Source organism: Phascolarctos cinereus, unplaced genomic scaffold (genome assembly GCF_003287225.1).
Source record: "Phascolarctos cinereus isolate Bilbo 61053 unplaced genomic scaffold, phaCin_HiC Scaffold_4;HRSCAF=312, whole genome shotgun sequence".
NCBI lineage: Eukaryota > Metazoa > Chordata > Mammalia > Diprotodontia > Phascolarctidae > Phascolarctos > Phascolarctos cinereus.
This window is the reverse complement of record NW_027555847.1, coordinates 451,381,075-451,402,648: the sequence shown is the minus strand read 5'-3', so window position 1 is coordinate 451,402,648 and position 21,574 is coordinate 451,381,075. Positions and strand designations below refer to the sequence as shown.

Sequence of the window (21,574 nt, the reverse complement as noted above, 5' to 3'; positions counted from 1 at the left end):
AGTAATAGTAATAACTGGCAGTTATAATAGGACTTTTGTGGTTTACAAGGTTCTTTGCATGTGCTGCCTCATTTGATCCTGGCAAAAATCCTGGGAGGCAGGTGCTATTATTATCTCCATTTTACTAATGAAGAAACTGGGTTACAGAGAAAAAGTCTTGGCCTCCCTTGTCAGTTATCCCATTTACCTATTTTTCTTTTGAGCCTTTTGAAATTTGCTTTCCCAAAATTTAGGATACAAGTCAGCCTTTGCTTAGATTCCTTCTCCCTTATCACAGACTTTAGGTGAAGTTGTTTCTTCTGCTGAGTTTCCAGTTATTTTCTCCCTGGCAACTACTTCTTCCCTATTAATAAGAATTAGCTAAAGAATAGAAATTCACTTTGTTGGTCTTATACTTTTTGAATAATAAAATTTTCATTAAGGCAGTCAAGTATTTATTAGCTGCTTTGTTTTTGGGAGAAAGATCTAGCAAATGTCTTGATAATTAAAATCCTCTATCATTACTGTGTCATGGCTTTGTTCCAGGGTTATGATACTATTTCTCAAACTTCTTATTTCTCTGCTTTTTCTGGCCAGGTGGTCCATAGTATCCTCTAGAGGCAAAATCATTTCTGTTTTTCTCACTCTTGACCACCACTCATACTATTGTGCTGTAAGAAATGATGAAGGGGGATAGTTTCAGAAAAACCTGGGAAGACTTGTATGAACTTGTGTGTATTGAAGTGAATAGAATTGGGAGAACAAGTTATATACAATAGCAATTTATATAGCAATATTGTAAAGATAATGAACTTCAAAAAACTTATTAACTCTGATCAATACAATGACCAACTACTCAAATACTTTCTGTCAATCTTCCCTATTCAGCTTCTTGGATTTCTTCACACTTCCTAAATTAATTTTTCTCTTCTGCATCCCTTGCCTTCCTTCAGTTGGCAGAAGTAAGGAGAAACACATCTGTGTCTTCATTTGTCTTCATTTTATTGCTCAAGGCTTCTTTAATCATTGATAATACTTTTTAGGTTCCTTCTGGAAGTATCATTTTTGCCCCTGTGAATCACCGTAAGTTGGTAACTGTTGTCAATTTTTTTATGCCTTGAAAGGTTCTCTGTTATATCTTGGGATACATGACCCTTGAAGGCAAAATAGCTCCCATTATTGTTATTAGGTTAGCAAAATTGCTGCTTCATATACCCCTGAGGAGGAAACCACCAAACTATACTACTATTCTCTACTTCCTTTGCCCTATACTAGAAGATCTCTTACCCTATAGATGACTCTACCATGTTATTCTTCCAAGGACCCGAAGCATCTGCCTTTTTAGAGAATCCAACTCTGCCCTCTTCAGGTAGCACCTCAAATCTGCTTTTAAGCCCTAATCGTCCTTTTTCTTCTCTTTCTCCTCTGTATAACACTTCCATTCCTCATCATCTTGATAAGATTTACCTCAGCCTTCACTACCCTCAGGTCCCTTTATTAACCATTGAAGCCAAACTTCTGTTTCCTTTTAGGAACTTTTAATTCTTACTATCAGCTTGGAGGGTGGAGAGGCATTCTTTAAGTTTCTTTACTTCCTCCAGGAGTGAGAGTAGTTTGCTTTTCGAACAGAGATAACAATCTGCAGGCTGTGGTGGAAATAGAAATGTGCTTTTGGTAAGTCTCTAGATTAATTGATTGAAGAGCTGTAAGAAAAAGTTTCTGGTTTTATCCAGAATGTGCATATTCCAGCCAACCTCCTGTGGAAACACGAAAGAGATGCCATGGAATTTCACAAGATGTTTAGATATTATGAAGGGCAAATTGCTTAGTCTACCACCAAAGTGACCCTATTTTGTTGAGTACCATACAAGCTATTTTTCTTGCCTGTAAACTCATTGTTTGACTTTAATTTATATCAGATCATGGGCCTGTATGTTTGTCTGTGATTAGATTGAGGTTCCTTTTAAATGACAGAAAACTGTGAAAACCATTGGTATAGACATGCCCTTAATAAATTACCATCAGGTTAAAATATTGGCCCTTAAATTGGGCAATTTCACATTTTCAATAATACCTTTAAAGTTTATAATAAAAGTAGTTATACAATTAGAGGTTATTTAACTTTCTATCAAAAATAACTTTTCAAATATGAATTCATTAACATTCACAGTTATCCTTTTGATGTAAATGATTGATTTTCATATTTTTGCTACCCAAAAGGGGGATGTTAATCATCTATATATAATCAAAAGTATTATCCAAGATCCCATGGATCTCATTGTAGTCACAGTATTTCTATAATTTCCTTACCTGCTTGCCTAAGTCACCGATGCTTTAAGGAGTAAAAGAAAGCAATAAAGTTGAAAATATGAACAGGTAAGATAGTATATTCTCTTTTAGCAGAAATTTTTTATCCCTTCATAAATACTAGAGGTTAAAGAAACTTTTAAAGCTCTTTTTGGGATCCAGACTGTCATACATTGTGTTAACTATTCTCAGCTTTGTGTGATATTTAAAGTTGATGATTATATTATCTATGGCATTAAAGTCATTAATGAAAATGTTTAAATAGTACAGCAAGTCTCCCAGGTTCCACTTCCTGTAATTGACTTTGAGTCATTAATTTACTCTTTAAGTCTAACCATTCAGTCATTTCCAAATCTGTCTGATTGTATTGAGTATAATCTATTTACTTAAATTCATTAAGAGTGGCTAGGCGCTCTGTTACTATGTCCTTATTGACCTTCCTTATCAACTCCTTTTCCATTTCTGTTTCATTGTTTCCTAAGGTTATTCTCTTAAATAGCAATAACAAAAGCAGAATAAGAATTGTGCAGTTTCCCTTTCTCTTTGTTACCAGCTGCCATTATCCCATTCTGGCCCAGACTAGGGCACATTCCTTCTTTGATTCTCTTTTGCAGAAAAAAGCAAGGAGAGAAACAAAGGCAAAAACAAACAAACAAAACCAAAACCACCAAAAAGCCAAATTGCTTTTTGAAGTCTTGACTTTCCCTACCACCCTTAGCTCGTAATGAGTGCCTTATGGTAATTTTATAGGAAGGATTGTGCAATAACAGAAGATGTATTCGTTTTGATTCAGTCTTCTGTAAACTTTATTATCATTAAATGTGAACAGTATACTATAACCAATACAATAAAATCAATAAATATTTCAAAGAATAAAAAAGAGGGTCATATGTGGGATCATGAACTTTACCTACATTTTTAAAAATATTAAAGTGTATTTAAATGTAACAAAGAAGTAATAAAAAGTTTCTCCTGAAAGTCTTTTAGTTTTCTGTGTATTTTAAGTGTTGAGTTTTCTTCACACCACTTCAATTTTTCCTTCTCATAGGAATTGCATTTCTCTTGTGTTTTCAGAATTTTATTCTTGGAAGTTTCCTGTCTTATCTGGGCTGAATTCTCTTTTAGTCTAGTGGACTAGTTTTAGTCCATGGAATCATACCTATCCTTCTTCTGAACCCTTTGATATTTGATTGTCCAAAGTCTGGACAGCACATCAGATTATCCACAGCTTTCCCCTGTCATGTACTCTAGGAGAGAATGATTCCTTTTCCACAATATGCCCATCATTTCTACCCCAGCAACCATTTTATTCTTGTTGGAATCAGATCCCCAGCCAACTTTGGTATGATTAGTATTAACATGAATTTTTAAACATGAATTTTTACCAGTGTCTTTTGTTTTTACATCAACCAAAATTTTCCCTTGCATCCTTCCCACAGAGCCATGCCTTATAACAAATTCTTTTGAAGAAGAGGAGTAAGAAGAGAAAGGAAATTAGCAAAACCAGTCAGTATTATTGAAAAAAATCTGAAGATATATGTAGTGTTTCACACCTGATGATACTCTTATCTCTTCTAAGGAATAGAGGGAGGTGTCTTCTTGTATCTCTTCTTTGGGGCCAAGCTTGTTCTTTGTAAATTTTTTTTTTTTAGTGAGGCAATCGGGGTTAAGTGACTTGCCCAAGGTCACACAGCTAGTACATGTTGTTCTTTGTAATTTCACAATATCCATTTTAAATTATTTTATTGTTCTTACCATTTACATTGATATAGTCACGTATGTTGTTTTATTGGATCTATTTATTTCTCTTTTTTATCAGTTCATGTAAGTCTTTCCAGTCTTATCATATTTTGTTTTATTGAAGCATTTTGTTTTTACATTTTTATGATTATACCCACTTTGTGAAAGTTCCCTTGTATCAAAGTAGAGCATTTAAGTAAAACTAATATTGTGACCTCATCTGAAAATGTGTAACATTTCACAGCTGTAGCACCCCCACCTCTGTTTTTTTAAGTGAACAAATCTATTTTCTCTCCACCTTAAAAAAAAGAAAAGAAAAAGAAATTTCTTGTAACAGATATGAATAGTAAAGCAAAAAATTCTTTCAGTTCCTGTATGCCAAATATGTGTATGTCATTTACTTTCTTAAATCTATCATTTCTCTGTAGTGGATAGCATGTTTTATCATCAATATCATTCTTACAGCTTTCAGAATTGTTTTTACAGTGTTACTGTTACTGCATAAATTGTTCTATTGGTTCTGCTCACTTAATTCTTTATCAGTTTATCAGAATTGTTCATTACTATAATATTGATGTAGAATAAATTGTTCTTTTCGTTTTGCTTTGCTTTGTATCAGTTGATACAGTCTTTACATATCTTTTTGAAATTATCTATTTCCTCATTTCTTATAGCATAATAGTACTACCCCATTGCATTTATGTACTATGACTTTTTCAGCCATTCCTCAATTGATGGGTATCTCCTTAGTTTCCAGGTTTTTTTTGCCACAATAAAGAGCTGCTATAAATATTTTTGTACATAAAGGACCTTTTATTCTTTCTTTGATCTCTTTTGGGTATTGGCCTAGCAATGGTATAGTTCCATCAGAGTATTACAGTTTAGTAAATGTTTGTATATGATCCCAAATTGCTTTCCAGAATGATGTACTAATTCACATTTCTACCAACAATTCATTACTATGCTTATCTTTCTACAGTCCCTTTAACAATGACTTTCCTTCTTTTGTCAGCTCTGCCTGTTTTGCTGGTTGTGAGCTGAAGCTTCAGGTTGTTTTGATTTGCATTTCTCTTACTAGTGATTTGGAGCATTCTTTCATTTGATTGTTAATTGTTTGCATTTTAAAAAATAATTATTTGTCCATATACTTTTATCACTTATCTATTGAAATGGCTTTTAATTATATATATATATACACACACATATTTATTTACTTATTCATTTATTCATTTATTTGTTTGTTTGTTTATTTTACTCATCTGTATATCTTGAGTACCAAACCCTCATCCAGGATATTTGCTGTGAAGATTTTGTCCCCCCATTTGACTGCTTCCTTTCTTATCCTAGATGAACCTTAGGAATTGTAAAGATTTCTTAAAATTGTGTTAAACATTCTCTTACTAATTTATTTCTAAACAATGTTTTTGTTACATATGCCATTTACTATTAGATTTTATTAATTCATTTATTAAATACATAAGGTATTTTGGTTTTTGGCTATGTGTTCTCATTCCTCAACCAATGAACACTGCAGTTCCTTCATGCTGTAGACTGTTGCTGTGGATTAAAAAAAATTTCCATTATCTTACAATCAACTTTTTGGTAAGGAGCCTTTCCAGTCTAGTCCTCAGGCAAAAGTTATATAGTCTAATTGTAGTGTATGAAAAGTCTGTAGCTTTGCAAGACTTTATCAAAACTTGCATTCTGCTGCCATAGAATTGAAAACCTAGCTATTTTCATACCTTGACAAGGCATTGGAGGTCTTTGCTGGAGGTTTATTCATATAGGGAAGATAACTTTTTTGTGTTGTCATGCTCCCAACATATCCTTGTAGTACAGGTAAAACTAATTCTGAACTATGTGTGTTTAGATTTAAGCAAAAAATGAATAATCTTGGAATTAATTTTATAATACATATATTAAGTATTTATATAATGTTACTATGTGAAACCTTTATTAGAGTCCTATTCTTATGCCCTTAGTGTGGTATTAGAGGTGACTAAAGCAGAGTGAAAATTCTAGTAGGTACCAACAAACTAGAAAAGGCTTTGAGTACAGGCCCAGTGATATACTTCATGCCTGTTTTCTGATAATCATCCTAATTTGAAGAGAACTCTTCACCAGGATGTACTCAAAATGACAAGATATTTGTCCACAGCAGCTCTTGAAACCCATCTTCTAAGCCCTGAAAAGGAGGTGAAATAAGTTGGTGGAGGAATTACTCAAACTGAAGTACAAAAAAATGCTACTTGAGAATTAGTCTAGATTAAAGAAAAAGATTCTGCCACCTAGACTTCCTATATGCATCTCATAATTGTTTTGTTTCTGTTTATACTTCATAGGAAAATTAAACTGATCTCTTCTTAAAGACTAGCTTAAGGATTTGGGGAAGTAAAAGTATCCAGTTAGCAGCTACTTACCCAAGAGTGAAACAGTCTTTCCCTTGTGAAAGTGGCAACCTTCTGCTAAGTAGCTAGGTTTTAATGTCAGAGACCAGAAGTGGTTTTAGTGGGAAGCAAGTAGTCTTGAGACTAAGTGATAGACCTACTATACAGAGCGAAAATTAACAGCAAACATGCTGAATCAGGGATTGACATTCATCTGATGGCACCTTAAGATAGAGAAAATGGTTCTTGCTATCCACATTTAGGGAAAAACTGTTGTGAAAACTCATAGAAATGTTTTAATTTTTGTAACATTTTTCTGATGAGAAAAATGTTTTATTTCTTATTCCCAAATCCCCAGATTTTTTACCTGCATATTTTGATAATTGGACTCAAGGGGCAGTTATATTTTGATCAAGCATAATTTTTCAGATTGGAACTTTAAAATGTAATATAAATTTCTCCTTTCTTTACTGCCCATCCCCACAACCACTGGAAAGGTATTTAATAAAAAATAAATCCTTTTAAGAAGGATTCAAATTGGCCAAGACTTGATAAATTCATCTTATGAATATCTAAAGATAATCTCTGTATCTTTATTATTAAACTTTAAAAATATAAAGTAGCATTTATAATTTGATTGAGACTTTTCCTTTAAAGGTAAATTAAATTCTGTTTTCTTTGAAATGGAAAGGATAATGGTGGTGGTTGTTACATGTAATTAAAATGCTTCTGCTGAAAAGGGATGAAAATTATTCTTAAAAATGGTGCAGTTTTTTCTATTATCCTCTAGATGGAGACCCCTCATGCTTTTTGCAAAAATTTCATGTTATGTGCAAATCAGACTTTAGGTTTGTTTTTTGTTTTGTTTTTTCAGATGCTTGAAAGTTTTCCTCAAAAATGTACATTTAAAGAAATTCATTCTTAGTCTGTTGATGAATAGAGTTAAATATTCTTTTTCTCCATCACCTGATTTTTCTCTTCACAAACTCACCTTTTTAATAAGAGACTTTGCATAAGTCTGTCATACTTAAGATAAATTGTATGGAATGGAGTCATTTACATCCTTATTAATTAATTTCTTAGTAGTAAAGGAGTCAAGTTGTAGATCCTCAATGATGAAGTATTTGTCTTTACATGAGTTTATCAGAAAATGCAAAGAAGTCATTTAAGAAGGCGATAAATATGGATGGTAAAAAAAAAAGTACTTAGAAGGGAAAGTGTTAGATGAGAAATTTAACAGTTTATTAGTCCTGGGTTCCCACTTAGCTTCACTAATTTGCTTTATATCTTAAGGCAGTTGTTTTCCATACTAGTTTTTCTGCTTCCTGTTCTGCTTTCTCCCCCCTCCCTCATTGGTTGCTTTATTCTGCTGCATTAATGTATAGGATAACATATATTGTTCTACGTGATTATGAGGTAGTTTTTGACATGCTTTAAGATAACATTTATTGTGGCCTCGTGCCAGTTTTCTGCATTTCTGCAGAATAATTTCTGCCACAATAAATGTTATCTTAAAGCATGTGGGAAATTTGTATAGAATTCCTGGATCCAATAGTGGCTCTTGAGTAAATTCTGTCAGTGTCTATTATCTATACACAATTGCTTAAATTAGTTTATTCCCTGGAAGCCTCTTAGTGTGCTTAGGACAGTGGGAAGAAAAGGAAAGAACGAACTCTGATGAGGAAGATTGTGTCTAATTTTGTGTAAAATTTTTGAATTATTTAAAATAGCAAACATTAGCAATCTCCTTATGGGTACCCCTTTGTATATTTTAGTAGTAAGATGGACAAATTAGGCCCACCACTTCGAACTGGAAGAGATGTGCAAAGGTTGTATGAAAGTGATACAAAATCAGACAGTGCCATCAAAAGAAATAAGTTATTACCCATTAACAAGTAAGTATTTGTGACTCAGTTTGATTAATCTCTTTCAGATATTTCCTTAAAGGATTGAAATATAGGCTACCCTATAACTTTCTAAATATAGAAAGCATACTTATTTTAAGAAATTATATTTGCTGCTGGATTAAAATTTTAAAATAGAAACCTAAATCCTTTTTAAAAGTTTCTGTTGAGTTTTTTCATTATCCTAAATAAAGCTCTTTCAGTTAACACCTTTTAATCTGGAATTTAAAAATGTTACAGTATTAAAGTATTTTCTTTTAGTTTTGATTTTAAAACCATTTGTAAAAATTTGTAAAAATGAACTTTTTTTTCCCTCCAAATCTTTGATAAAGCAGTGTGAAAGTAGAGCAAAAATGGTACATCCATGCCAGTTCTGCTCCTATTGATGTTAGGAAAAACTTGTTATCTGTGGAAGAATTGAAGACAGGATCCAAATTGAAACTCTTCCAGAAAAGATTTCAGGATCGTAATTTATTGTTTAAAAATCCTCAGTATATCCTAAACAAGTATATTTATCTTACATAAAAATAGTAATACTGTCACATTTATATTGTGATATAAGGTTTACAAAGTACTCCTCACAACAGCCCTATTGAGAGAGCATGTGTGAAGCAATTTGCAGACCTTAAAGAACTATGTGAATGTAAGGACTATGATGATATAGTAGAAAGACCTTTATTTGGAGTTCAATGACTTTTGTCTGGATCCCAGCCTGCTCACTACCTGCATAACTCTAGGCAAGTTAATCTTTGGCCTTCAGTTCCCTTATCTGTAAGATGTGAGGGTTAGTAAGGTCCTTTCCTGCTTTGTCATCCAACCTAGAATTTGACCCTTAATATTTCTGGGTCTTTCCATCAGTCTTGTAACAACTCTTTTTATGTTGTCTGCCACAATTAGAATGTTAACTCTTTGAGAGCAGGGCTTGCTCAGTTATTTTTTTCCTATTGTATCCTCAGTGTTTTTAAAAAGTACAGCGTATATCACATAGAGAGTACTCAATAAATGCTTTTTCATTCATTCATTTAAACCTAAAGGTACAGATACTATCTCCATTTTTCAAGTGAGGAAATTGAGGCTTCAAGTCACCAAACCCGAGTCTGTGTGATTTGGTCACATAGCTAGTATTTTCAGAAATGGGACTTGGACCCAGATCTCCTGTGTGACCTTCTCCAGAGAGAAACAGCTAGTTAATTGCACAGAGCTAGGACTACAACCTAATTTTTTAAAAATCCTAATCTAAAACCTTTTCTATTACATGATTATGTAGACACCTGCTTTCAAAGGTACAATTGTCCATTTAACCAGAGACACAGTAAATACTAAAATTTCAAAAGTTGTTTTGAACTTTATAGTTCATCTTTAAAAAAAATAATGACTAGTGATAAGATGGTGAAGAAAGGCTATGTACATTATGCCATTTCTCTTATAATTACCTCTTCTAGTTATTACTTCAGTAGCTGATACCAAGAACAGGTAGATGAGGTAGTAGAACATTAGCCTCACCAGTGAGCCTGTCTTCAATTATTTTTTGAGTCTTTCTAAAGCATATTTTAGATGCAGAAATAGTGACTGATACTGACTAGGGAGAAAAATGTATTTCCAGCTGTCATCTTGGGGTCAAGAAATTTCATGTACTAATTGAGAAAAAATTCCTCTATATCTCCCTGGAATTCAAATAAATTTTTACCTCACTCTGAAGAGGTACAACATTTTTATATGCATTTCATTTTAATATTGAACCTCTGGAACATTTAAATATTCTTAATGATTGAACTTTAGTAATTGGTCACTTGTTCAAGGCCTGTGAAGATGATATAAGCAAGTAAAGGGACTAAGTTTTTAAAATTCCTAAGAGAACTTCTGGAGAGACTCTGCTTCCGTTGTCATTGAGCATATCTTTTCGTGCTCATTTTCTGTTAGAAGTATTCATATAATTTAGAAGAATAATTTCTAAATAGGACACTGCAGTAATTCTGCAGTAGATTTCAAGATGTGCTGAATAGAAGTAAAGCGGAGAAACTTTAATCTTGTGGATGAACTCTTTGCCTTTATATCTTATTTGGGTGCTGTGGATGTTTTTTAGGGATGACTATGTGTTAGTGACAGCTTGAAGTAGATATTGCCTTAACCTCCAGATGCAGTGGTATGTATCTTCATTTCTCTTGTTGGGCTGTACAAGTGACAATTTAAAAGAGGCATTTCCCAAAGTAGTCTAACATGAGTATATGGCAATTTAAAGCTTTTAGGGTATGTTTTTCCTCTTCTACCCCTCCTATATAATTAATTTGTGAAAGAACCATTAATTTAACTGAATATTTTGACATTAATGATTATCTTAGTCATCCTGACCATTTAAGTATGTATTTGTTTATACAAGTTAGACTTATGCATCAACCTACTAGGTAAAACAAGTAACCTGGAACTACATAACCTGGAATGCATGGCTACCTAAATGAAACAATGGATAGAATGGCATTCACCAAATTCCCTTAATAACTGTACTTGTAAGCATGAGATTTTATAAACTAAATACTAGTTTTTAATGTCTTAACTGGTTTCCATTTTCTTTATTCACAGTATAGTGATTAGTAATAATAAAATGAGTTATGTTATTTTTTTCTTCAGACTTGTATTTCATGGGAAACTCCAAATTCATAGGGGAATTCCCTTTACAAATACAGATCAGTAACTTGTCTGCTTTTAAATCTTAGAGTTGTCTGGGACACTGAGAAAGTTAAGTTGATGTGCCCCTAGTCACATAGTATGTCAGGTAGTGTGGTATAGTGGAAAGAACATTGATTTAGGAATCAGTGGACCTGCCCCTGAAACTACCTGTGTGACCTTGGGCAAGTTACTTAACCTCCTTGGGCCTTAGTTTTTCATCAGAAATGAGAGATGTTCAACTTGATGACTGCTGAGGTCCTTTGTAGTTCTAGATGTATGATGTTATATGTCTCAGAGGTATGACTTGGACCCAGGTCTTCTTGACTCAAAGACCACCAGCCCTACATCCACTATATCACACTGCTCACCACACTGCCTCTTTTACATTACATTATAAGTAAATTATTTAGCAAATTACTTTACAAATATAAGTCAAGTGAAGGCAATAGGAAATTATGAATAACAATTTATTAAGCAGTTACTACATAGAAATACAAGTAAAAAGAAAGACAGTCCATACTCTCAAGGAGCTTTTATTCTATTGGGAGGCAGCAACACATAAAAGGAAGCTGAAAACCAGTGGTGGGAGTGGGAGAGCGAGGGGTAAAGATGGAGAGAGAGATAACAGCCCAGAAGCATGGTGAAGAAAGAAGTCTAAAGAGTCAGGTGTCATTCTTGAAGGAGGGAACAATGACTTATCCAGGCCCTTCCTTAAAATGGAAATTTTGGGAGGAACTGACCAATCAGGTGGAAGAGGGATCTTCTGTGGTGAGAGCTGGTGGGGAATAGTGGCTAAATGTTAGTGTATATAATAAAGTAAAATTTTTTTATATATGTGAGATAGGTCATAACTCTTATTTTCACATTTATGGCTAAAAAGTGTTTTACATGTAGAGATGTAGTGTAAATAATATTTCCATTGTGCAGCTGAGGAAACTTAGACCCAGAGTGGTTCAGTGGTGCCAAGATAACACAAACCAGTACATTAATGAAGCCAGGGTTCAAACTCTGGGCTTATGACTCCAAACACAGTGTCCTTTCTGCTCTACTACTATTGCATCAAGGCAGTCTTTTATCTTGTTTAAAGTCTCTAGGGAAATGATTGAATCTGTTTTAATTTCATGTGAAACATTTTGTACCTTTTAAAAGATATTTGTATTTTCAAGATAGTAATTGTAAAGTATAGCATTAATTTCAATATTATTCTCTTCTTCCACAGTCTCATAAACATTGTTTTGACTCTGTCTCTGAACTTTTATTTAACTTAAATTCTTCAACAGTCTTTTTTTATAATTGTGTTTTTGCATTTGTACTAATTAAGGTGCTAATCATTTATGTTTTTTTAAATCTACCTTATTCTCCCTTTTAGAGGTAGCACGAAAGCACGATCTTCAACACCACCTAGTTTGGCAAAATATTCTATACCAGGAGTACTAACAAACAAGAGAAAAACCTATAATGCTGATAGTTATTCAAACAGGTATGTTTTACTGTATAGTGCTATTACTAGAAATTTTAAAATGTATTTTTTAGAATATTATATGGAAGAACATAATGGTTTTTAACATAACATAATAACTCATTCTTTTTAATTACAAGATGATTTCATTCAGTTTTTGAATATGTAGTAGATTTGGCTTTCCATTGCCAGCAGCTGAAAAATGTTAAAATGTAACTTTCCATGTCATGCAGTTGGTTCCATTGAATTATTTTGCATTTGGATTTCCTTGCAATATTATGCTCTAAGAACTACAGTTTAGTTACTGCAAATAATGAGATTTCTTGAACCTAAAATTTAGTACAAACTTGAAATATGCAGAATGCCATTTGGCTTAGGGTGGAATGAAAACATTGGTCAGGCTTAGTGGATTTCAGCTATATGAGCAATATAGTCCTGGATTGTTCCTCTTTTAGCATATATCCTCATATTTTAGTCATTCTAAACTTATTCTTCATCCCCACTGTGGGCCTCCAGTTCCTGTATCCCAGACTGTATCATTCTAGCTCTTCACATTCCTCTCTTCCCAATCTCAAAAACTATAGTTGACCAGTTCACTTATAGACTATTTTGTACTTTTGAGCTACATACTCCTTTCTTATATCACCGGTCAAGCTTTGTCATGCTCCTACCCTAAATTATTCCTACTCTCTGCTGTCTCCACTGCTACATATATGCTATAAATGGAGCAAGAGGAAGTCATTTAGCTGTGCTAGAAATTTGTTATCTTATCACGACTAGACCTAAGGCAATCCTTTTTACTCTTCTATAATTAACTCTATCCTCTTTACCACAGCAGTTCTTCCAAATCTTTTCTTCTCCCATAACATCCTCTCTGCCCATTTTTTCAGCTGAAGACCTCTTCTCTTATCTCACCAAGAAAATCTAGACTATTCACCAGCTGTGAGTTGCCACTTCTTATCTTCATATCCCACAGTCTCTTGACATCATTTGCCATTCTCACCTTACCCCATTCTTCCCCTCTCTGTGTAATCTTCAGTCTCTAACTGTTGACTCTTTGCTGCCTAGAAACATGTCCAGATCTCTATCCTTTAACAAAAGCCTTGCTGGACCCTCCCTGATAACTATCATCCATTATCTCTTTTCTTTTCTCAGCCAAACTCTTAGGAAAAAAGCTCTTTGTACTAATTATCACCACTTTTTGTATCTCTCTTCTCTTGCTTCTGACTTCATCACCCAACTGAAAATGTTCTCTCGGAAGTTACCAGTGATCTTTTAATAGCTAAATCTAATGACCTTTTCTTAATCTTCATTGTTCTTGACCTCTCTGCAGCCTTGGAAACTGTTGATCACCTTTCCTCTTGATTACTCTCTCTTCTCTGAGTTTTCATGGCTCTGCCCTTTCTTGCTTTTCTTTCTCTCTGTTTAACCACCGCTTCTCAGTTGCCTTTGCTCTCTAGTGTTGGTTGTACCTCAAGATTCTGTCCTAGGCACTCTTCTCTTTTCTCCTTTACTCTTTCACTTGGTAACTTTATTGCTCCCATGGGTTTAATTATTATCTATACATCTATATCTATACCTATGTGACTCTTAGATCTGTATATTCAGTTCCTTTCTCTCTGCTGAGTTAGGCTTATGTCACTAATTTCTTATTGGATATTTCAGACTGAATGTCCCATAGGCATCTCAGACTCAACATATGCAAAACTCATTATCTTTCCCCAAAAATGTCCCTCTTCCTTGCATTCCTATTTCTGTTGAGGGTACCTTCCCTTCTAGTCTCCCAAGTTCGCAACCTCAGTGTCACCGTTGACTCTTCACTCTTCTTCACCCTACTGATCCAGTAAGTTGCAAGATCTTGTCATTTATATCTCTTCAACATCTCACATCCTTCTTTCCCTTCACACATAGAGCTACCACCGTAGTTCAGGTCACATGATGCTAGACTATTGTGACAAACTCCTAATTAGTCTTCCTGCTTCAAGTCTCTTCCCTTCCCAGTGCACCCTCAGTATATCTGCCAGAGTGATTTTCCTAAAGCACAGGCTTCACTTTCACTTCATACAACCTCTAGATTCAAGTATTAACTCCTTTGGTTACATTTAAACTTCTTCACAACCTGGCCCCTACCTAGCTTTCTAGCATTAAGCATTATTCCATTCTGTGTACTCTATGGTCCAGCCAACCTGACCTTCTTGCTTATATTGGTTATTTTGTATCTATTTTATGCGTACTATGTGTGTAAATGTTAACTACCTATAATAATGTAAAGCCCTTAAGTTGAAACTGTTTTGGCTTTTGCTTTTGTACATCAAGTGCCCAGCACAGTGCTTGGCATGTAGGTACTTAATAAATGCTCATTGCTACTATGCTATTCTTTTCTTATGTTTCTGAGTATTTCATCAGTAGTCATATTCACACCAATGCTGATGTTTCTTTTTTTATGGATAAATAGAAAATAGCTTAAAGTTATGTAAATGTCAACTATTATTGTTACTGTACAACATCTGACATTGCCTATAGATCATGTTTACATTTCATAGGTTCCAAGGATTTAGCACTGGAAAGGACATTTAGTCTAACCACCCCTACCTCACCCTCCCAAAAAATATTACACATGAGGGAACACAGCTGCCAAACAAAGTTAGAGAAGTAATAAGTTTCAGAGTCAGTATTTATATTTAGATCCTTTGATTCCAAATCTAGTGTCATATGACATTCTGTAGTCATATAGAATGCAGAAAACAACCCAGGAGCAGTTATGACAAGTCTGTAAGAGGTGTGTGTGTGTGTGTGTGTGTGCGTGCGCGCGTTGCACACACACACACAGGCACATTTGTTATTGATGTCTTTGGGGCATATGCACATTCTACGACTGACTGAAGTTTTGGCTGTCCTTAATATTTCCTGAAATAGTTTGCAATGTTAATTTCATGTCAGCAGTAGGTTATTTGTTTTGTTAGTACATTTCTTCTTTTGGAGATGGCAATCAGCTTTGTGTTTTCCTTAGAAAAGAAGTTTTCCTTCTGAAGAATGATCTTCTGCTCTATTTTTCTGTCTAGGCGTTTTGAATGTTTTGGTTATGTGTAGAGTATGTATGTACTTTTTTTGTGTGTACACATATATTTTCATCTTTGGTTCTGTGTCAGTGTCTGTCATAGTGTTTTACAAAGAAGTTCTGTGTAAGAACTCTTAAAGTATATTGGGCAGAAAGGAAGGGAAAAGAACAATACTGAGATTTTATAGATATTTCCAGGAAGTTTGAAATTTTATTATAAATTTATAAATATAAATTATATATGTATATTATATAAAATGTAAGCTATATATAAAATATATTTCTATTATATGTAAATATGAATTATATATTGATAAATTAAATTTATAAATACAAGTCATATTTATAAATATATATATTTTATAAATATAAAATATATTAAAAGTTTGAAAATGTATTAGAAAAACTATATTTATACAGTGATTCTTTAGTTGTAAATATATTGTAAGGGAAAGAACACTGAGTTAGGAGTAAAGTGACCTGAGTTTGAACTTGTTTCTGTTATTAATTAGTTGTGAAATTTTGGCCAATTCCCTTTATATTTCTGAGCCCCAGTATCTGTAAAAAAGAGAGGAGTTGAAATTAGCTATTCTTTGAAATCTCTTTCAGCCATAAAATATAGAGATTCTGTGATTCAGTTATATGACTGTCCTGGGAACAAAGCTTGTGTTTTTATCAGTTCTTCATGTTTTAAAAGATACAATAATTGAAAAGATATTTTATTTTAATAGATTGGTTATACCAACATAGACTGTACCCCTTCCATATACCTTTAGTAAGTGGTCTGCATAAGATGCTGTGGTCAAACTAAATCACCTATTAGCCAACTTATTTTAAAGCTTTCCTTGCTCAGAGTACTCATGTTCTACTGGCATAGCCTTCTCGTTCTCTGAGTTGCTGCTATACCACACTAAGCCATTAACTTTGTATTTAAAAGAAACCTTCATATGTTATTTGAAGCAGAGCTATAAAGAACTATACAAAAGCAATCTACTATGATATGAATTATTATTTTGACAAGAGAATGAGAAATGAAGAGAACAGGAAGATACTAGGTACCTGAAGTGTGTTTCCAACAGGAGGTCAGGAGACAGGGAGTGGAGAAAGGTGATTCTGTATACAGAAAAAAGATACTTCAAAATTTTGGCCTTTTTAACTTCAAATGAATTAGGTCAGATGTGCAGTAGATACTTTTTAACTGCATATGGAAACACAGGTTGTTCTGCTTCTAAATACACATCAATCTAAGTTGACCATTTATATTTGTTGATTAATGACTACATTTTTAAAAGAAGTTTTTTTTTTGTTTTTAATAGAGTATTACCTGAAGTAGGCATTTCCATTTTAAACCTCTTTACATTTTACTCTCAGGGATCCAATCTATGGGATGAAGTACTAGTTTCTTTTTGAAAATAGGTTCAAGCATCAGTAAACAGTTGGGAAAATTGTGTGGGAACATAAAGACTCCATTAAAATTAGTTAGTTGGTCTTAAAAGTAAAAGGAACTCCATGGACCATCAAATACAACTTTGTTCCCAGCACAGGAATCTCTTCTATAACATTTTTTGAAAATGATCATCTAGCCAATGGCTGTTGGTTGACTAATGGTTCATCATCAGTATCGGTATTTACTAGATGTCTAACTTTTTATGTAGTTATACTTTAAAGATTAAGCCTTGAGCATCTACATAATATTCTTTCAACTCAGCTTCATCTGTTTCATTCAATTGGTATCTGTTTCCTTCCAGTTTAGTGTGTTAATGTATATCATCTTGCTAACCCATGTTTGGTGACTTGGTAGATTGATCTGTGAACATTCTTAGATATAAATATGGATTCAATTATATTTTCATAACAGCATCTTAAGATGGTATTAATATTTTGATACTAAAGATAGGAGTTAACAAGTTTATCTTCTGTCGAATGAGCTGCTATTTTCATGTGAACTAAAGGACACTTGAAAGCCTTAAGATGTAAATACCATGTAACTCATTTTGTTGATTTTTTAAAAATGTCATTTGAATGTTACTGACATAGGCTTTATATTTATAATGTTCTTCATCACTTCAGGTCAGATGTAGATTATTCATCTGTCAATGGAGCAGGCTTTAAAGGCAGTGAAGGAAATTCGTCTGGACAGTTACCAAAATTCTGCCATGAATGTGGAACCAGATATCCAGTGGAATGGGCAAAATTCTGCTGTGAATGTGGCATTCGAAGGATGGTTCTATGAACATGCACCAAAGTAAAAGAAAGATCTAAGTCCAGAGTTCTGTAGAGTTTCTGCTTTATGAAAACTTAGAGCACTTCCTCTAGTCATTTCATGCTACACATATGCAAACATAGTAATTTTTTGAGTGCAATCCTTTTTGGCTGCATAATTTATATATACACTATGTACATATTCTGTGTAAATAAACTTCAGGTACTCACGAATGTGTCATTTAGAAAATATTCTTTTAGTTGTCAATATATTTTTAAGTGGGCATATGCTAATTTATGGATAGAAACTTTTGTTTTTAAAAGCACATTATCCCAATACAATCTAAAGTTACCTCTTTGAAATTTTGAGAGTGTGTCCCTTGCCTTCAGAACATAATCAAAGAACACGTTATTTTAATGTAGATGCTATCTTTGTGAGGTCATAATATAGATTTAGAGCTAGCAGGAACTTTAATGGCCATCTAGTTCAACTCTCTTATTTTACATGAGGAAATCAAGGCCCAGGAATGTTGTGACTTGCCTGAGGTAATATCAGGTGTAGTAGATGTTTTTCCTGTGATTTTGTACTTGAGAATATCTTTGGCTAAAGTCTTATCAGATCATATTCCCTTTTTGCCATTGCAATTTAATAAAATTTATTTAAATAGACACTTATAAACCTATGTTGCCCTTTTTCTAAACATTTATTTAACAACGTAATTTAAAACATGCTTGCACATTCTTTGAAAATGGAAATGAAATTTCCTTTTGAGATGCTTGTTTGCAACTACAAAAATGGTCCAAATTGAAAATGAAGAATTTTGAAACTCTATTTCTAAGTTAGAGACTTTATTCCCTTAGAGCCCATGAAAGTACTTAATGTCATCTTTCTTCTTTGATCCCAATTGTGTCCTCAGCCCTTTTTTTCTTTTTCTGCCTCTTAACTGTGTTCATTTTTGAGAAGAAATTTTAATTCAAAATTTCATTTTTATAGGTTTAGAAAATGTATTTATATAATATCCCTCCAAAAATAATATAAAAACACAACTTGTTTTTTAACAAATTTCCAGTAAATATCTAGATTTTTGGGGGGGTAGTATTTCACACAAAAATATTTAACAGATTTTATAGGAGTCCAGTTTGTCTGATGATACACGTTCAGGATCCTTCAATTTTAAACCCTTTGGAAAGAGCTATACTAATCACCAGTGATACTAGAAAAACAAAAACAGCCCTTGTCCCCAAGGAGCATATTATTCTAATGGGATAAACAAAATATATGTCAGAACATAACAAGATAAATACAGAGTTGATGTAAAGTATGAATGATAGAAAGCTATGAATCATAATTGGTGGGTATACAGATAGCAGTTTAGTCACCCTTAAGTACAGTTATTCTTTGTTACATATATGAAACACAGATCTAGTTTTCCCTAATTTTTCCTATAAGATTCAGTCTTGTAATACTAATCTACATTGTAATCAGTAATTAACCATAAAAATTAGATTTTTAATGTGTAGCTGAGATCTATTATGTAAGTTTTTTTAACTTCCTATTTTAGTTGTATGTCAGGAATTCATATTAATGGTTTAATTGTGGCTTTCCCACAACTTCATTATCTCCAAGTATTATTTGTAAGTCATTGTCACTAATAGCATATGGTAGATATTAGGTTCCTAAGAGCTTCTGTTGGAAGTGGCATAGTTTGTGCTGCCACTTTTAGCATTCTTACAGTATTTTTAATTCATTCAAATTTAGGAAAATTAAATTCTATTTTAAAACACTTAGGGCTAATTACAAATAAAACTTTGGCGCATATGAGATTAGATTTTAGCTATTTAAGGTCTGTTCAGGGGGAATTGAGATGGACATTTGTAGCAATCTTGGGATTTTCTTTCTCCAAAATGTAGTTATGCTTAACTTCTATGATTTTTGCTCACTATTAAAGATTTATAAAAGGGGAGAGAGGAAGAGGAACTGTCATTCTATCCACCAGTAATCCCTCCCTGATTTTTATAACCTGTTTTTATTAATGCATAGGGCTAATTACACACAAAAATGTTGGCATATATATTAAAATATATTGGACAAATGTCCAAAAATGATTATTACCTAGTAATTAGATTAGTATATAAGATGCACATTTTAGAATTTAATTTTGACCAGTTTCTGTTCTGTTTTTAATATAGGTTGTTCTAACCCAAATTATGAAGAACAAAGAGGCAGCTTGGCATAGTGAAAAGAGTGCTGGACTTGGAATCAGGAAACCTGAGTTCAAATCCTGCCTCAGATACTAGCTGTGTGACCATGGGCAAGTCACTTAATCTCTCTCAGCCTCAATTTCCTCATCTACAAAGTGGGGATTATAATGTTTGCACTTTGTGCCTCACAGGGTTGTTATGAGGAAAGCATCATGCAAACTGTAAAGTGCTATGTAAATGTAAGTTATCAAAGGTTGAACGTTATGTTTTTCTGCTTCCCTTTTGTTAGATCTGCAGAATTTTCTCTGCACAAGTAGAGCTAAATGGGTTAAATCATATAGACTGGCATATGTGTTTCTCATAATGAATTTTATGGTAACAAGTAAATGTCTAAATGTAATGCATGGGGAAATGATTTGATAAGGAATTGTTTCTGGAGTCCAAAGATGATATTATGAACTGTGAGGAGATAAAATATATTTATGAATTATGAAACATAACATGACAATGTATTTAAATTCATTTTAGAATTTCCATAATTATATACATATATTACTCTTATTTTGACTTATTGTGCAATACTGTACTTCAGTTTTTAAGAAATTATCCTACAGCTATGCACCATTTTTTCTTTTTATTTATTTTTGCAATATATTTTCCAGTGTTGTAGTATAGATAATGAATTTAAGCTTGAGCTACAAATGTAAAAATCCTTTGTGTAGTCTTCTGAAATTTATTAGTTTAAGATTAAGATAACTATTGTCTGTTGTCCACTGTAACTTTTCATAAATAATGTATGATGTGTTCGACCTCCTACAATAAATATATGAAACATAGCATCTTATTTTTTCAACCACCTTCCTAAATATATATGTGTGTGTGTGTGTGTGTGTGTGTGTGTGTGTGTAAACACATTGGTACAGAGAAAAAAAATACGTTTTAAAGTACACATTCTTACTAAGAAAGTGATCTTTTTTAGCCAGTTATTTTTAATAACCATAGAATTTTGAAGTTGAAACTGTATTTTATTATCGCAAAGATTGCCACAATTTTAAAGAATAGATTGAGACACTTTTGCCTGACCAATTAATAGAAGTGCAGCAATCTTTTGGAATATAAAAATAAGGCTAAAGTATGTCTAGCTAAACAATAAACATTGCTTAAATAGGAGAAGTTATTAATTTGCAATAAATGTCTAGTAATGCCTGGTAAAGACTAAAAATCTTGTCATGACTGTCTTAGCTAATTTCTGAAAACCTTTCCCTGGCAAAAAATAAATCCAGTACATACAGGGGTTGTGATCTGCTTGGGAGAGAAAGAACCCACACCAATAATATGGATTCTAAAAGTAAATGGAGGGATTCACTTCATTATTATTAAATTAAGAGCTATTTATTGAAAATATGATTGAAATAGGAATGTACAATTTTTGCTTTGTGACCTCCAGGCACAATCTGAATGCTATAAGGAGGTGAAGATGTTGAAAATGAAAAATGATACAGCAAAGGATGAAAGACTCAAGTTAAAAACCACTGCTTTAGGCAGCGAATTTAGTTTGTTATGCCTTATGTTACGTAGTTCTCTAGTACTGCTTTAAGTTGGTGTCTCCAACTTAATCAAAACCATATAATGTGATGTGGTGAAATGGGTGCTGGTCTTGAATTCATTAGAA

General features: G+C 33.2%; 2 protein-coding genes across 4 annotated transcripts in view; one reads left to right on the top strand and one right to left on the bottom strand.

Moving 5' to 3' along the window:
- Positions 1-20,746, top strand: part of ZC2HC1A (zinc finger C2HC-type containing 1A) — a 56,971-nt gene extending 36,225 nt beyond the window's left edge. Inside the window, exons 8-11 of one of the 3 annotated variants that reach the window (XM_020973928.2) lie at positions 8,189-8,308; positions 12,351-12,461; positions 17,569-17,743; positions 19,891-20,746. In XM_020973928.2, the coding sequence (XP_020829587.1) occupies positions 8,189-8,308; positions 12,351-12,461; positions 17,569-17,731 (394 nt within the window). In that variant the 3' untranslated portion in view covers positions 17,732-17,743; positions 19,891-20,746. Of the gene's footprint in view, positions 1-8,188; positions 8,309-12,350; positions 12,462-17,568 lie in introns of all 3 variants that reach the window. The other 2 variants (XM_020973927.1, XM_020973930.1) reach the window with 2 other exon arrangements.
- IL7 (interleukin 7) overlaps positions 5,249-21,574 on the bottom strand; it is a 96,800-nt gene continuing 80,474 nt past the window's right edge. Inside the window, exons 7-8 of the mRNA XM_078153354.1 lie at positions 16,558-16,611; positions 5,249-6,211 (exon numbers count right to left, since the gene is read on the bottom strand). Coding sequence (XP_078009480.1) covers positions 16,582-16,611 — 30 coding nt within the window. The 3' untranslated portion in view covers positions 5,249-6,211; positions 16,558-16,581. The remainder of the gene's footprint in view (positions 6,212-16,557; positions 16,612-21,574) is intronic.